We start from the raw sequence: 17,668 nt of genomic DNA on the forward strand, positions 1-17,668 counted from the left end.
AGCTGCAGACTTCTCTAACCCCGGCACACTTCTACCCGCCGGCATAATCGCTGACTTTCAGCTGTGCGCCGACATGTTCCCCTGCTCAGCCCACATCAATGACACCCTTGTTTCCATAGTAACCAAGGGAGAGTGAAGGGGAAAGGGTGTGCTGCACTGGGCTCGGGGAATCCAGCCAGAAGGAGCCACAAGGGGGAGGTCAGGAGGAGGGGAGGGATGGAGTTTTTCCCACAGCTGGTTTGAGCACACATCCTGGGCCCCCTGTCCGGGCCTTGCCTGCCCTCTGGCGCCCAGCCCTCCCCCGGAACATTCAGATGCACTCGTGCACAGAGCAAGTCTTCCTAAGACTCAGGGCGGGTGAGAGGATGGGAAAATGCGTATCCCTTTCCTGGCTTCAAATTCTGTCTTCTGGCCCTGGCCACAGGGGCCGGGGGTGGGGGTGGGGAGAGGAAAGGGGCCTTAGAAGAATTTTGTTTTTACAAATGGGCACTTTCAAACTCTGCATTTTTCAGGTTTCACTCACATACTCCATAAGCCCTGGGAGGGTTCAGTAGGGCTCAAAGGGAAGATAAAAGCTTGTGACAACCACAACGTCTGTCTCTGTGTCTTTAGCTGAAAAGCTGAGCGTACTCTCTGAATATTCACAGAGGCTGTTATCCAGAGGAGGGCAAGAGGCTCCTGCCCACTGGCCGAGGCCTTGGTGGGCTCTTTCCCTAAGTTAGTAGTAAAGGAACAAAAACATTTTACAGACCATCCACTGCCAGAGTTAAAGTTCCATATCACAGTGTTCCAAAATTATGGACCTCAGAGCAGGAATTTTGCCCCTCAGATAGCATCCCTGGTGCACTATTTGGAGGGAAAAACTATTTTCAAGTGCTAGAGCCACATTTCCAGCCTGACAGAAGGGGAATTTCTGGTTCCCTATAATTCTGTTTTGCCTCTGTTCAAAGCGAGAGAGGCGCTTGGGTGAGACAGAGAAGCCAGAGAAGGTTGCAGGGAGCAGCTAGCTCAGTGGTTTAAAAATTTCACCTTCTTTTGTTTTGCAAGTCCTTACAGGTCTGTCCACAGCAGCCCCAGGGCACCTTTTCATGTCTAGCATTGTTAATGATTTTCACCCCAGACTGCCTTTGAAGCTGGCCATGCTCCAGCCCCACCTGCACAACTTTGTCCTGAATAGCTGGATGCTGAAGGCCAGGGGCTAGAGTGGCCCCTTCACAATGCTCACATGCCTTGGTGGGTTTGGGAAGGACCATCTCCCTGGATGAGAAGGCAGCTGGCCTCCTGGGTCCCACCAGCCACTGGACAGTCTCTTATTCACTCTCTGCAAACCCCTGAGCTCAGGCACCAGAACAGAGTTCAACTCAGGAGCTGGGTGATGCTCTGGCCTGCTTTCCCATGTTTGAAGCTGGGGATTTCTCAAGGCTCAGGGAAACAAGCTCTTTTTGCAACATCTCCTGCCATTCCTCTCCAATCAATCCACAGAGGACACATTTTGCTGGAGAGAGGCAGAGGACACAGCAGCTGGGGGGACTTTGGCTTCCCTGGGCCTGGCCCCTGCAATCACACACACCCATGTTCTTCCCAGCAGCAAACTCTCTCCACCCTTGAGCATCCCACACCACTGAGACGCCAGCACTATAAAAATTGATCTCTTCTCCAAATCGATCTGCCTGCCTTTTCTCAGTGGAGCAGGTTCAGGGTAAAGCTGCATTTATTTTTAAAATCTGATAGCAGCGGCCTATTGTGATCATTTAAACACAGAATTCTTTGAGCTTTAGAAATCCCTTCTATAGGAGGGCCGTAGAGAAGCCAGCTAATCTTGGAGTCGGCTGCTCGCTGCTCCACTGAACTGGAGAAAGCCTGTTTAAGCTAGCCTGAGCCCTTGATGTGAGGGCTTTTTAAGGACCTTGTAATTTTTCTGGAATTAAACCTCCCACCTCTCCTTACATTCCAGATGTCATTACAGTCAAAAGTCATAAGAATTTGCTTCCCCATGTGGCTGGCTGGGGGGTTGGGGACGGAGCAGGTTTCTGTGGTGACTTGTTTGCGAGAAAGGATTTTTTTTTCCTCTCCAAAGGGTGAGGATTACATATACAGTCTCCTACCTGCCTGACAAGATGGTTTAATCATCTGCTATTCCTCCCCTCCCCGCAGCAGCTTCTGGCCGGACAGACTGCAGCCCTGGTTCAGTGGTGATGGCAAAAAGCACTGCTCGGCACCAGCAAACACTGTCTGTGGTCTCAAAACCATGGCGGGAATGTAAGGGACAGGTCAGGAAATACATGAATGCAGCATAAGCTGCTTCTTCCTCTTTTCCTTTCTTTTTTTTTTGAAAGAAAAAAGCCCACTGGAATTGTCTATACTGCAACGCAATCTCTTGCTCATTTAAAAGATCTCCTTTTCTAATCATGTGCTTTGAGACATTTAATACTATTTCAATTATGCAGAGGAAATAATATAATTCCTTTATTTGAAAAATGATACTGAACCTCAGAGATCAGTTAAATCTACTGCTGGAATGGACATTCTTTTAAAACTGTGTTGTTCCCTCTCTTCAAACAGCTGTAGCTGTACACAGATGGAAAAACATTTGGTCAGAAAGAAGCAAATTAGTGTTTTTCAGGACGGAATTCAGCTCCTGCAGCTCCCGCAGTCTCCATTTGTCTAGATTTTATTTCTTCTTTGCATTGACATTTTTGCAGACCCAGTTCATGCCATCCTTTGAGACAAATGGGGCAGAGAAAGGCAGTGTTAGTTGTAAGAAAGCCACCACACACTCAAGTCCAGGAAGGGAGGGAGTGGGGGTCCCAGGTTCTCCCTTCCTGACCACCAGACCACCAGTGCCAAGAGTTTGCTAGCCCCAGGGCCCACTTGGGTGACCAGGGACAGTGACTTCCTGGGGAGGAGGAGGGAGGCCTCTGAGAGCACAGAAGAGAGGGGAGGGGGAGTGCCCAGGGTCTGAACTTGAGAAGGGTCCTCAGGAACTCCCTCTGAAAAAATAAACACATCTGCCTAGATCCAAGGCCTGACTGAAGAGCTATCAGGAAAGATTCCAGCCATTTTTGGCTTTTTCAAAAAGCTGACCTTTGCTAGGGCATTAAATTCAATCAGCCACCCTTCTGGTGCCGTGGTGTGTTTACAATGTGACAGTGTACACTTGGGTTAAATTAAATTTCTTTTTGGAAAAACAAACCAACTGCAGTGTGTGTTACTGGACACACACTGGGGCAATGTGCATTTATTTCTCTTCATGCAGCACTACAGACAGGTTTAAAGGGCCTGGCCTGATTCTTGTAGCTTTAAGCACTACCAGGCAGAGGGACTGGGGAGAAGCTTCCCTTAAAGGCACAGTGACCTTGAAACTGTCCTCTCTTAGAAGGCTGGAGAGGGACAGAGGTAAAAACCACACAACGCCTACAGCCACCTGGCAGGCGGCATGATTTCTCGTGGATGCCAGGCCTGCCAGAGATGACCTCCTTTTCAACCCCCTTTGGAGCCATTCCAGAATGCTCTCCCTTTCCCCAGAGTCTCTCCAACCTTCTGGGCTGTGCAGAGTCCCCTCAGAAGCCCAGAACAAAATCAAAGGCGGCTCCTGCAATGAATCCCTTTCCCCTGTATCTCGAACACATACATGCTCACTGAGGTCCCAGTCACATTTGCACATCTCAGGGCATACATGACATGCAGAGCCCTGCACTTCCTGTGACCATGGAGCTAGCTGTTGAACCTGAACAGCTGAGACAGCTTAAAGTAATAAATATCAGCTGACACCCTTGGCTATTCGGAGCATTAATCCCATAAACAATATATCACTGCAAAATAACCAGCAGGCATCCTATCTTCCGGCTAATCTGACCATAACCTGAATTTACAGTGAGTACAACTCCGCCAGTTGCCATCAGAGCACCTGGGCAGGAGACCCAGATAAGCTGATGGCTGTCCCAGGGCAGACCTGTGGGCACTGGCCAAGATGAGGCCAGCCATAGCCGACAGCCTAAGGGGGACAGCACCTGGCAGCAGTGGGGACAAGGGGGAGGAAGGCCGAGATGAGAGAAAAGTGGACTCCAAATGTATCTCCAATTACAACTGGGTCAGCAACTTACTCGGAAAAGCTAAGGCCAATTTTAAGACTATTTTGTGAAAAGGATTAATTTAAAGAGAAGCATGTTTAATTTTAGTAGCTAATTGGTTTCCAGGAAAAAAAAAATGATCACCTGCCAGGAGACAAAAAAGATTTTACAAATAAAAGAGGGATGAATAAGATAACCATCTTCTCTTTGCCTTCAAAGCTGAATAGCTCAGCACTTACGTAGCACTTTCCATCTTCAGGAACCCGCACAAACACCACCAAAGGTGCGCACTTCAATATTTTCTCCTCTATAGAGACCTGCAATATTTTATCAAATCATCTTCTTCGAGAAATCAACAACAGTGTTCCCACACTATATGAATACAGTTTTTTCCTCTTGTTTTATAGCTGATTATGGGGGTGGGTTCTTTTATTATATGTAACTGAACATGAATGCAGTCAAAGAGATAGGAAAAATATTTACTCAGCTGCAGGAACCCAAAGCAGTCTGTGGAGGGTCAGGGGCTGCTTTTTCCTGGGTATCTGTTATGGAGGCAGAGGGGATTTAACCACAGGAGCCCTGCTGAGGGGCAGTCCTTCTCCAGATGTCCGTGATGGCCAGCAGTGGCAAAGCCCTTCCAGCCACAGTCCTGCCAACAGAGGGCGCTCGGAGGTCAGTAGCCACCAGCTGACCTGCTGGCCCCTGGGCCTCTGCAGCTGCCGCCTGCAACCTGGACTGTGGGAGCAGAGGGAGAATTCCTAGGGGCAGAGCTCTGTGGCTGCTCCAGCTCGGGGAGGCCGCCCTGATCTGAAGTGTTCGGAGTTGGGGAGCTGTACCTTTCCTGTTATTACCCAGAGGAGAACCTGAGCTGGAGGTGGGAGGTGTCGGGGAAGCAACAGACAACGGGGATAATACCTCTCCAATCAAATCAGGGACAAGCTGTGCCAAGTTGCCCACTGGAAGGGAAAGATAATGGTGTCGTCCAAGATCCCTGAGGGGAAAGTCCATGTCAGACTGGCTTGAGGTTGTGTTTACAGAACCTAGCATGGTGTCTGGCCTATAGTAGACACTTAATTTATATCTTTTAAATTAATCCTTGTAACAACCTGTGAAGTGGGTACTATTGTAATTTCCACATTACAGATGAGGAAATGGGGGCATGGAGGTGGGCTGTGAACCCAGTCAATCTCGCTCCAGCACCTTTTACCATTCCTCAATGGATGAGCAAATGCCGGAGGAAGGCGCTCAGCCTCGAGCTTACAGAGAAGTTGGGACTCACCCTGAAGTTGGGAATGGGAGCAATTCGAGTGTTTGCTTCCTTAGAACTTCCAGCTGAACAGAGGGGCATGAGACTGACCAGCCCCCAGCCAAGTACCCTGCATGGCTTTGCTGTAGCTCTGATGGTGCCACAGGCTGGTTTCGGCCACTCATCTTGCAAGAGTCCAGGCTGCCAGGTCTCTCTGTGTGTGGAAGCCTGCATGTCTACCTCACAGCACCATCCTAGGATATTAACTATCCGCCAAGACCACCTCCTCCAATAGAAACTCTACATTTAGAGACAACATCACTGCCAGAGGAGAAACCTTCTGCTTCTCGTGTTTAAATCAGTGCGCCACCACACTCTTGCCTTAATTTGACAAGGCTTTGTTTTTCTAAAATAGTCAACCAAGAAAAGGTGATCGTTTGCTTGAAGTAGGTTACTGCTCTGCCTCCAACGAAGGAAATGAATTCATAGGTTTGTTTAATGGTTGATCCTTTATTGTTAAAAACTGGTTTGACCAAATTTCTGCACATTTGATCTTCATCATAGGAATGACAATCTTATGGCACGAGTCGTCTCCCTTTCTTCCTCCACCGCACCTCCCTGACCAACCTCGCTAAAAGTTAATTTGAATTGATTAGCTTCAATTCAATAAGAGAGTAAAGAGAGACATCGAACCTCAAATACTGAGCTTTGTTTGGCCTCACGGAGAGGAAATAAATTTTACTATGTCATGATATTATTCCCTACTAGACCCATTGGGAAAAATATCAGGCTGCCCCTGACCACACGGGTGGAAACCCACTAATAACAGATCTCTATGTTCCAGGATTACAGGCACGACGCCCCTTTCTATGGGCAGAGTGGTCTCTGACTGCACAGCTCCTTTTAATTCGATCTCTCTGCAATGCATCCATCACTGCTCGATGGCGGAAGGAAGCAGTGACAGCCATGGTTGGATGGGCCTGGGTTTTAATGCCATGAGGACTACACGGTCACAGCAGTAATTGCTTTAAGACCACACGGAGCTTAGACCCTCGCTGAGCAACGCAGCCTATCTCACTGTGCCACTGGGCCCCAGAGTCAAGCAGCAGCTGGATGCAGCATACACAAAATATTGCTTGCTATTAATATTTTTTCTGGTGACAAAGGGCACTGCACCAGAGAGGTAGCAGAATCGTATGCTCCGAGCTTGCTTTGTTAGTCTACAGAGAGGTCTGAAAATTTAAAAATAAACCTGAGGTCTGACTTGCAGATAAGTGGTTCCATATATACTAAGACTCAAAAATAACTGATGCCAGGCCTAGAAAAAGGTGGGAAATGTCATTTTTTTAAACATTGAAATTCTGTTGGCATATGAAGGGAAAAGTCCCCTAGACCAAGGAGGAAAAAACAAAACAAGAAACGGGGCTGGTGAACGTGTAGTGTCCAGCTGCAAGGCGCTCTGAAGCACAGCCCACACATCAGGGCTCAGACTGCTAGCGGGCCTCTCCATGCAGGTGGGACTACTGTGAGCTGACCATCGCTCCTGTTTGGAGAAGGAGGTCAGGGGATGAGGAGTAGATGTGAAAAGAAAAGGTGAGCATGAGGATGGGGCATGGAGAGCAATACCAGGGAGAACTTTCTGCTAGCTCAAAGCTATCGGTGTCGGCAGGTCTCTGTAGAACTAAGGCTAGAGACCAGGTTGAAGCTGCTGATCTCTGCTTTGAAAGGAAATTCTAATCCAGTATAATTTTAATTACACACACACACACACACACACACACACACACACAGAATGTTTTAGAGAGAAAACGTCTTCAAACACCTGAAACTACAACAGCAAAGGACAGCTGTGGTTCGGGGTTCACATTCAGGTCTGCAGGTGGGAGAGGGACTGCTTCTCTAGGCCCTTCTCTGGCTCTAAGCCAGATCCTTTGTGCACTGTTTTCTAGATACCAGGGGAAAAGAGGAGAATGCGAGTCCCTGGGCCAGATGTGGGACACAAGGAGAGGCCCTAGCACCCGTGGCCTGGCCCAGGGCGAGGAGGGAGGCTACCTCTGTGTCTGTAATGAGGTCTGGCTGAGGGGCTTCAGGTTTTCCCTTCCAGATATTTTTCAGTTTCTCCTCTTTCTGCCTTCATCGACTTGACATAACTGGGTCTCTTCGGATCGCTCCTCTGGACTATGGGCCTTTCAGCAGGACAGAGTTTCCAAGATTGATGCTCTCCTTCAGCTTCTAGTGCCCTTTACCTGAGCTCTGCTCTTGACAGTTTCCTGTGAAAATCTGCTTTAATTACATGATGGGCCGGCCTCCTCATCACCATCAATCAGGCAAAGAAAGACCTGTTCCGAACTCTCTTGAAGCCCTCAAAAGTCAATTTCCACATCCAGAGCAGGGGCTATTGGTATTGCCTGTCCATGTAAAGACTGCACATATTTGCCTTCAGAATATCAGGTAGAACAAGAATCTGAAATCCACCCCAGGAATCACTAATTTCCATAATCTCCAATCATGTGTTTAAGCTATGCAGCTAAGGAGAAGTGACATACCTGTCCTGTTAGTCCAGAGGGTGTAGCTCACCATCTAGTGGGTCTGTGGCTGTTCCCCCAGGTCACCCACTTGAGGGTGGTATTTATAAGATAGTCTCTCAAATGCATTTGATTAAACACATACACACAAACACAATGTAAATAGAGACACTGTATTTAAACACCTGACACTGTAACAGAAATTCCAGGTCTTTTTTTTTAACCTTTGTACATTTTCTTTCAGGGTCACTAGAGCTGTGGTGCCAGATGTTACCTGACCCATTTCATGTCTGATCATTTTGGTAGCTTTGCCCATTACCGACCAGCTTTTAGGGGGTGGGGCTGGGGTGGGGAGGGTGGAGTGGGAGGATGAAATAGGAATTTAGGGAATTTTAGTAATGACTGCACAGGATCCACGTCTGAAAGTGATCTTAGCAGACATTTTTCTAGTGAAGTCTTTCATTTTTAGGAATACTTAAGCCTTAATTAATAAGAATCATTAAAGGCCTGCACTTGAACTAAGCAATGCAGGAAAAGAATTCCACCTAAGTGACTCTTTTTAAAGTGAAAACCAAGAAACAGGCTGAGTGAGCAACAGCGTGGGTCAGAGGCATTACGTGAGGGAGGGATGTGGTCAATCAACGTCTCACAAAGAAAAGCATTTCCACAGAAAACTCCATGACCTTTCTCCAGTCCCCAAAGGTTACCATCAAAGGACAATAGACAGCAGATTCCCTTCTTAATTAACATTTTTATTAAATAACTCATTTCAAATAATGGTTAAATTCTCTAAATTTATATCATTCTATTAACCATAATCTAATCTCATTAACCTTGAAATCCCAGTCTTAACTACCCAATTCTATCCACCATGGTACTATCTACTAAACTAATTAAGTGACCTTCAAACTATTTCTCCTCCATATAAAATCATTTTTTTTTTTGCTCACAGTTCTTTGTCGGATCTCTCTTGATATCATTTCCTGTGAACCTAGTTGCTAAAGGTCCCTGATCTGAGAAGAATTCTCTTAACAAAATGAAACCATGCATGACTGTCTCACTTGATTCAAACTGGTTGATTTTAAAGCCCTTCCTGGCCTCTCCCACCCTCTGTCTGATAGTTCACTGCCTCTTTTTTGGCCTAAAGATCCTGTGACTTAGAGGCAACTCCACTTCTGTGGTGGTGACAGCCAGAAACACACAGCTTAGTCCTTGTAATCTCCGCCTGACAGGAGCAGTGGGGTGAAGGCTGGGAGGACGATGACAGGAGCTCCCTCCCAACCTCCAGGCTCCTCTAAAGAAGTTCCCTCGACTCAAATGCCACTACTCTGAATCCTGAGTCTAGAGAACCCCAGCCCTCCTCTTTACATCCCTAAGGCTGGCTGAAGAAACAAGAGCCTCACTGTTCATTCCAGCTTTGCTCTTTCTTCCTTTCAACACTCTGGTCAAGTGAAAAAAGATGACAGAGCTGTCAATTCCCACTTTCTTAGGAGTATGCACACAAAATATTTATTTTCTTTAGTCTCACCTATAGAGCTCCCAACCTCAAGACGTTTTCTAGTTTGTATATTTGTGTTCTAAACCATTTAGAGAGGCAGGGTCCTCTTGCTAAAGTGGTTTGTACAAACATGAGAAAGCTACTATCTTCTCCTGGGCCGCCTCCTCACCAAAATAACCTTAGGCCTCATGAATACCATCCTATGCACAATCGAGGGAAGTTCCTTAGGCAAAACTTGATCTTTTGTGTGTGTGTGTGTGTGTGAGGAGATCAGCCCTGTGCTAACATCTGCCAATCCTCCTTTTTTTTTTTTCTTTTTACTGAGGAAGACTTGCCCTGGCCAAACATCCGTGCTCATCTTCCTCCACTTTATATGGGACACCGCCACAGCATGGCTCGCCAAGCAGTGTGTCGGTGCGCGCCCGGGATCCGAACCGGCGAACCCCGGGCCGCGGCAGCAGAGCGCGCACACTCAACCGCCTGCGCCACCAGGCCGGCCTCAAAACTTAATTTTTTTTTTTTTTAAAGTTAGAAGCTAAATAAAATGATCAGAGTTTACCTATTCAAAAACATCCTGGGTTGTAAGTGTACTTGTTGGACCTGCTTGTAAATTAAGCTGAAAAATGCAGTTAATTTGAAACCTGATAGATACATAATCACATATGTGACTGCAATTTTATAGAGGAGACTCAAGAAGAATAAAACTATTAATGGTAGTTAGTTCCTTTGTTGAGTGGGATTAGGGGAGAGAAAAGAACTCAGTTTTTAATTTTATATACTTGTATATAAAGAGAATATATTACTTTTATTAAAGAGAATATATTACTTATATAAGCAGAATCTGGGAAGGATGGAAGGAAATAAATAAGACTTAACACCTGCCTCCTCCCCAAACCTAAATCACAGAGCTCCAGCATCCCTTTTGGGGATGTCGCCAAGGTAATCTTGAGAGGCCCCCACAATACGCGCACATGCACAAAGAGCTTCTGAGGGTGCAGTTATTGAGGAGTTTGGAGGAGTGGGCACTCGTCTTGTGCCAACTGGTCTGCCCTCAGATCTAGAGGCCAAGCACAGAGGCAGGCCCTGGTTGTTTGTGTAACAAAAAGAAAAAAAACAAGGGGCCGGCCCCATGGTGTAGTGGTTAAAGTTCGGTGCCCTCTGCTTTGGCGGCCCGGGTTCGGATCCCAGCCACGGACCTACACTACTCGTCAGCCATGCTGTGGCAATGACCCACATATAAAGTGGAGGAAGACTGGCATGGATGTTAGCTCAGGGCTAATCTTCCTCAAGTGAAAAAAGAGGAAGATTGGCAACAGATGTTAGCTCAGGGCTAGTCTTCCTCAGCAAAAAAAAAAAGAAAAGAAAAGAAAAGAAAAAACCAAGCAGCAAACAGATGGAACAACTAAGATAATTCTGAGAGGTGAGTATTTGCTTGCGATAAAAGTAGTCAGGCAATTTTAAGACAAATAAGTGTCAAATGTCTTAGAAGACAGGGAAGAAGAGTATTAGAAGGTAAATGGAAAGAGGCTGCAGGACAACGATCGAGAATCAGATCGCATGCTTGTACCCCAACACACCAAGTTCAGAGAAAAGCAAACTGGTCATGCCAAGAGACACACGCCATATGGCAATGAGGGAGGATAACGTTTCTTTAGATGTTGTTCATCCTCCACAGCATCCTAGAGCAGTACTGTCCGTTTCTCACAGCACTGTGTCACTTCCCTGGCAGGTACGCCAGATGTTTAAAATGAGGCATGTGGAGCATGCTGAGGCTTCAGAATAAAGAAGCAGTCCTGGAGGGCTGACTCCAGTGTCAACTGGTTTGAGCTGCTTGGTAGGAAGCATCAGAGCTGAAACTGTTTATCTTTGAGGATACAGCCTCTCAGGTGTCTGGGATACAAACGTTTTCTGCCCTAAATTAACAGCAAAGGTGGGGGAGCCTGCTCTTCTGGTATACAGTTCCTCAGTATAAAGCATGGGGCTTTCTGTCAGCAGAAACCTCCCAGTGGGAAACCAACCTGAAGTAGCAGGAAACAGATACCAACCCTGAGGGCAGTGGAGACAGCCAACAGGAAAAAACAAAACACTTCTGGGATAAGTAGTATGCGTGACTGTTGACAGCTCTGTTACCTTGGGAGTACAAGCATGTAGCATTCATAATATTAGACATAACACAAAACCCCAACCCAATCATCAAAGAATCCTAGAGTTAGAAAGTTTCCTCAAAATCTTCTGTTTTGGGAACCCTCATACACAGCTGGTGGGAATGCAAATTGGTGCAGCCTCTATGGAAAACGGTATGGAGATTCCTCAAAGAATTAAAAATAGAGATGCCCTATGATCCAGCCATCCCACTACTGGGAATCTATCCAACGAACCTGAAATCAACAATCCAAAGAGGCTTATGTACTCCTATGTTCATTGCAGCATTATTCACCATAGCCAAGAAGTGGAAGCAACCTAAGTGTCCCTCGACTGACGACTGGATTAAGAAATTGTGGTATATATATATACAATGGAATACTACTCAGCCATAAAAAAAGACAAAATCGTCCCATTTGCAACAACACGGATGGGCCTGGAGTGTATTATGTTAAGTGAAATAAGCCAGAAAGAGAAAGACAAACACTGTATGATCTCACTCATATGTGGAATATAAATCAACACATGGACAGAGAAAACTGGACTGTGGTTACCAGGGGCAGTGGGGGTGGGGGGTGGGCACAAGGGGTGAAGGGAGTCATATATATGGTGATGGACAAACAAAAATGTACAACCCAAAATTTCACAATGTTAGAAACCATTAAAACATCAATTAAAAAAAAAAAAAAATCTTCTGTTTTGACCTCCTACCCAATGCAGTAGTTTGCCGCTTGTGTGGGGTAGTGTATCTGTGGCTTTCCTGGAACAGCTAAAGATATCAGATTGGTTGCTAAGTAGAGAAGACCCTAACTCCTCCACGCCCTTCACATCCTGGAATGGTTCATCTGCTAATCAAAGGTATTTGTTTCATATCTTTTTCTATCTAAATCAGCGCAACCAATCAGACAGACTACCTTGGTTGGCTGCCATGTTGCCAGGTGACCAAGCCTTCCGGTAATCTCACCTGAATGCCCTCTCCTGTGAGAGCTGAGCAAGACTGGATCTGCCAGACTCGGTCACGTATGGTGTGCAAGTTCAGTCCTTCTGCAATTTCAGAAGCAGGGGCTGCTGTGAGCAAATCCTGCTTATTAGCAAAGATGAGCACTGGCACACAACTTAGTTTTTCTTCCTCCAGTAATTCGGCTAGCTCCTGGATCATTTTGGGAACAAATGGGGAGGGGAGGATGAAATCTATGATACTTAACCAGGCACTTGTAGTCAGAAAGAAACAAAACACTTAAGCTGACCAACTAGCAACTTCCAAGGGCAGTGGTTCTATGAGTCTTGAGTCTGTGGAAGAATCCTGACAGACTCCTGGGCCCACCTCAGAGATGCTGACTTTGGAAAGTCTGAACCAGACCCAGGAATTTGCATTTTTAACGAGCTCCTCAGCTGGGTCTGTTATAGGGGATTCATAGTATATGTGCTGCCAAAGCGAGCACTATAGAGGATTCACAGATCGTACTTTGAGAAACACTGTTCAAGGGAGAACACGAGTTGTAGTCAGACATTTAAAACTTACCTAAGGTTATTATCTGCAAATAACTTTCAATGCATATATACACACACATACACACATGTATATATTTATGTAGATGTATATATACACACATATACATATGAATATATGTATATGTACTTTTTAAAATTTAAACTTAAAATGACAGTTGCTTTAGAGACTATAATTATGGTTCATCAATCTCTATTCTCCAAAACATGCATGCATGTGCGTTTCACTTCATCAAATCCACATCCTAAATAACTGTATTAGTCCATCTGGTAAGGCCTCTGATTTTTAGGTTATTGGTTGGGGTCTAAACTGTATGTTGATTCTGTCTGCAACAAGTACAGGACAGGGTGTATACTTACCTAAATGCCAGGACCCACCTCTTCCCCATTAAACCCACATTTTAGCTACTTAAGACACTTTGGCGGTCAAAGAGAGCTGGAGGGTTCAAGAGGCAGATCATTATATGCCACCCTTCACCTCCAAGCTCATGTTGAGCATTGGTTCACGTGAGTGATGATCCAGAAATCATCAAGGTATGGAAGGGAGACAGGCTGTCTCCAGGAGTCTGGAGAGTTCTCAGACTAATTTCCAGGAAAAAGAACATAAACATGGGGACTGCTACCTTTGGAACCCCACCTGTGGTAGTTTAGGACACAGGCCAAGGACTCGGCTATGAGATGTAAGCATGATTCTCTGAAGAGTCCACTCTACTCCTTGCTTCTTATCAGTGTACTCAGTCTGAGTAAAATGGTCCATGCCCACTGCTTCCCTATTTAAAATAGTGTACACAAATCACATAGTGTAATCATGTTGACATGTACTCTGTATTTGAAGCCATATTTGGGTTCAAAGTATACCTATTTCTCGGCTTGGAAACCAGAGCAGCTTAGTCTTAGCAGCTTGCACATTTCTTCCCAGCTGTTAGAATTTGTTAAAGCTACCCTTGGATCAATTAAGTTGGTATTGAAAAACATACATAGAAATGATAAGCGAATTGTTTCCCTTGGTTCATTTCTACCCGGCCTGGGAAGAAACCTGAAGAGCTTTTGGGCACGGTGGTAAGTTCCATTTGCTTGTATCTTATTTAATTTGATTAAAACTAAAAGGCTTTAATCAAAAAATTGTTTAAAGGATTTTCACCTAATTTCTTTTTAGGCAACTGATATTTCTGCCTGCTTGCCAGAATGACTGTCTTGTTTAAACTGCAAAGGTTAAATGAAAAATACCTCCCTTCCTCTCATACATTTACAAGGTAGATTAATGAATACCAGTTATCTGGGAAATATCTCAACAGAAGAATTATTTACCTGACCCGTCTCTTCAAATCTTTTTCTGTCTGCGCTGTCAATTACATATATCTGTAAAGCAAAAGAAGAATGTTACTTCAATAAGCAGATATGGAAAAATGACAACTGAAGGAGCAGATGATCCCCCATCAGCAGATTTCACATTAGCACAAAGAAATTGAGCTGGTAGCTCTTACATCATCTATGGATGCAAAATAAACACATTAATTAATTAAATGGGGGCTGCCTAGAAAATACCTTCAGCAAAGCTCCAAAGTAGAAAGTCAGGGGAGCCAAGCAGAATAAAAATAGCTACATTTGGGGGCCAGCCCCATGGCCGAGTGGTTAGAGTTCTGTGCGCTCTGCTTCGGTGGCCTGGGTTTGCGGCTTCGGATCCTGGGCGCAGACCTACTCTACTCATCAGCCATGCTGTGGAGGCATCCCACGTACAAAATAGAGGAAGACTGGCACAGATGTGAGCTCAGGGCTAATCTTCCTCAAGCAAAAAAAAATAAATAGCTATATTTAGGAAAAAAAATAGCCACATTTAAGGGGCACTCACTAAACATTCTTACTAGATTTACCCTATAAATCCTCGTGACTCTATGGGATAGACTTCGTTATTTTCCCATTTAAACATAAATAAACATAAGCCCAAAGAAGTTAAGTAACTTGCCTAAGTTAAATCTGGTACTTGACAAAACTGGGATTCAAGCTCAGGCATGCCTGACAGTCAAGTCCACCGTTGCTCTGAAGCACTCTGCAGTACTGTGTCCCAACTGTCAGGACAGGATGGTGTTTTGAGGCAGTTACAAATCCTACAGTCCTCAGACATCATCACTCTGAAGCACATCTGCAGTATTAACTACATGCTGACTTCAGGTGCTGATGAGGCAGGAGACCCAGTGATCTCCATCCCACATCCACCTCCATAGGCTGCTAGGAGTTGAAGATCAAACACTGGCAACAGCAAGGGCAGAGGCCAGAGTGAGAGAAGTCTTGAGATTCACCATGAATCAATCACAAATCCCAAGCTTTCTCTCCCATCACTGAATTTTATTTACTGCATAAATGACATCCTATAACAACCATAAGGGACATAAGGTAAGACCAAAAAGGAAAGAAAAATCACCTATAGTTACAAAACCCAAATACATTAATTATTTTAATTTCCTATGAAAGTTCCCTTCTAATTCTTCTTCATATGAAAATCAAAAAAAGAAAACTAGAGATATAATTTTGTAGTCCTTTTTTTTTCATTAAATAGTGTATTAAATGTCTTCCCACTTGCTAATCTTAAAAATTAACAAATTTTCAATTTTTTTTAAAGAATTTAGAATTGTTTAGGGGCCTGCTCCATGGTGTAGTGGTTAAGTGCGTGCGCTCCCCTGCTGGCGGCCCGGGTTCGGATCCCAGGAGCGCACCGACACACCACTTGTCAGGCCATGCTGTGGCGGCGTCCCACATAAAGTGGAGGAAGATGGGCACGGATGTTAGCCCAGGGCCAGTCCTCCTCAGCAAAAAGAGGAGGATTGGCATGGATGTTAGCTCAGGGCTGCTCTTCCTCACCAAAAAAAAAAAAAAAAAAAAGAGATTAGAATTGTTTAGAATTAAACGAATGGAATAACGGAAACACTCTTTTGAAAGAGCATATTCATTTAAAAACAATAACAAAAAGCGATCTTCAACTCTCACTTTTACATGCCTGAAATTATATAAACTGATATACTATAATGCACATAGGCATTTCTGTATGCAAGTCAAATTCTGTGCTACTCTGAAAACTCACTCTCTTTTGAAAGGAAAAAAACAATTAAAGTTCCTTTGCTTAATGCTCTCTCCTTTAGAGTCCCTAAATATTATACCAGAAACCAAGTTCAGCCTTTTCTCTGAAGAATACCTTGTTTATATCCGTGTTTCTTTCATGGAGCATCATAGGAGGAGGAAGGATGGATGTGTTTGGTCTCAGTGTTGTTTTTTTTTTTTTTGTGGCCATATTATTGTTGTTGTTAAAATTACTCCAACTCAATGTCAATACTTGCGTTAATGGGCTCTGCACACCACAGAGACCCCAAATCCAATACTGTCTGATAAGTCACTATGCAGAAACAGATGTTTGATATGATGAAAAACAGACAGTTGGGAGAGAATAAGGAGGAACGGAGGGCTGGCCCCGTGCCTTAGCGGTTAAGTGCTCGCGCTCCGCTACTGGCGGCCCGGGTTCGGAGCCCGGGCGCGCACCGACGCACCGCTTCTCCAGCCATGCTGAGGCCGCGTCCCACATGCAGCAACTAGAGGGATGTGCAACTATGACATGCAACTATCTACTGGAGCTTTGGGGGAAAAAAAAAAAAGGAGGAGGATTGGCAATAGATGTTAGCTCAGAGCCGGTCTTCCTCAGCAAAAAGAGGAGGATTAGCACAGATGTTAGCTCAGGGCTGATCTTGCTCACACACACACAAAAAAAGGAGGAACAGAAAGATAGTTTTAACAGTAGACAAGAAAGATGACCAGTTAAAGACCAGAGAATCCAGAGGCTGAAGGTCAATGAGAAGAAAGTTTTAACTTGCACATACAATTACTTGCTAAATTGCTTGCTATGTACCGCTTTGACATGAAATTTCACAGGAAACATTTTCATTACAAGATTCAAAAGGAGGTTTTTCCTTAACTATACATAAATTCTTCCCATCATTTAGCATTTTTCTCACATAACTTTTATAAAATTTGAAGATGACTGCACACTAATTCCAGGAGGAAGTCTATCAAACAACTGCCCCGTTTATTAAAAGGGCCAAGTGAAACAGTCACAAGCACAAGCTGCTGGTGATCCCAAAGGTTTGTATTTCCGCAGCGGCAGGCTCTTCTCCTGGGTGCCCCCTCCGCAGCGCTGCCCGTTTCTTCATGCAAGTATCTGTTTTCTTCTGGGCAATAGCTAAGGATAAGGATAGCTGTCTTTTTTTTTCTTCTTTTTTTTTTTAATATCATAGCTGTTAATCGAGTCATGTAAAAAAGATTTTTAAAAATTTTACTCAAAAAATAATCAATAAAAAGTACGCAGAAAGTATCAGAGAAAATTAAACATTTATAGTGCTTTTAACTGATCTTAAAATATTATGGACTTTCACAACTCAAGTTTTATAAACCTATTCTAACATAAAGTTATAATCCATGGCACCCAGAATGAGAATGATGCTTTAAGCAAAGCCAATTCACATCTTCCTTGGCAACCGCTTTGAAATTCTTATTTGGTTGTGGGAGAAAGACCTAGAGAAAAAGACTTGTTCTTTTTTTTTTGGTGAGGAAGATTAGCCCTGAGCTAACGTCTGTTGCCAATCCTCCTCTTCCTGCTGAGGAAGATTGGCCCTGGGCTAACATCCATGCCCATCTT

General features: G+C 44.7%; 1 protein-coding gene across 1 annotated transcript in view; it reads right to left on the reverse strand.

Moving 5' to 3' along the window:
* Positions 1-2,439: 2,439 nt before the first annotated feature.
* ARL3 (ADP ribosylation factor like GTPase 3) overlaps positions 2,440-17,668 on the reverse strand; it is a 33,740-nt gene continuing 18,511 nt past the window's right edge. Inside the window, exons 4-6 of the mRNA XM_058543895.1 lie at positions 14,299-14,349; positions 12,446-12,631; positions 2,440-2,719 (exon numbers count right to left, since the gene is read on the reverse strand). Of these exons, the coding sequence (XP_058399878.1) occupies positions 2,672-2,719; positions 12,446-12,631; positions 14,299-14,349 (285 nt within the window). The 3' untranslated portion in view covers positions 2,440-2,671. The remainder of the gene's footprint in view (positions 2,720-12,445; positions 12,632-14,298; positions 14,350-17,668) is intronic.

Source organism: Diceros bicornis, chromosome 6, assembly GCF_020826845.1.
Source record: "Diceros bicornis minor isolate mBicDic1 chromosome 6, mDicBic1.mat.cur, whole genome shotgun sequence".
NCBI lineage: Eukaryota > Metazoa > Chordata > Mammalia > Perissodactyla > Rhinocerotidae > Diceros > Diceros bicornis.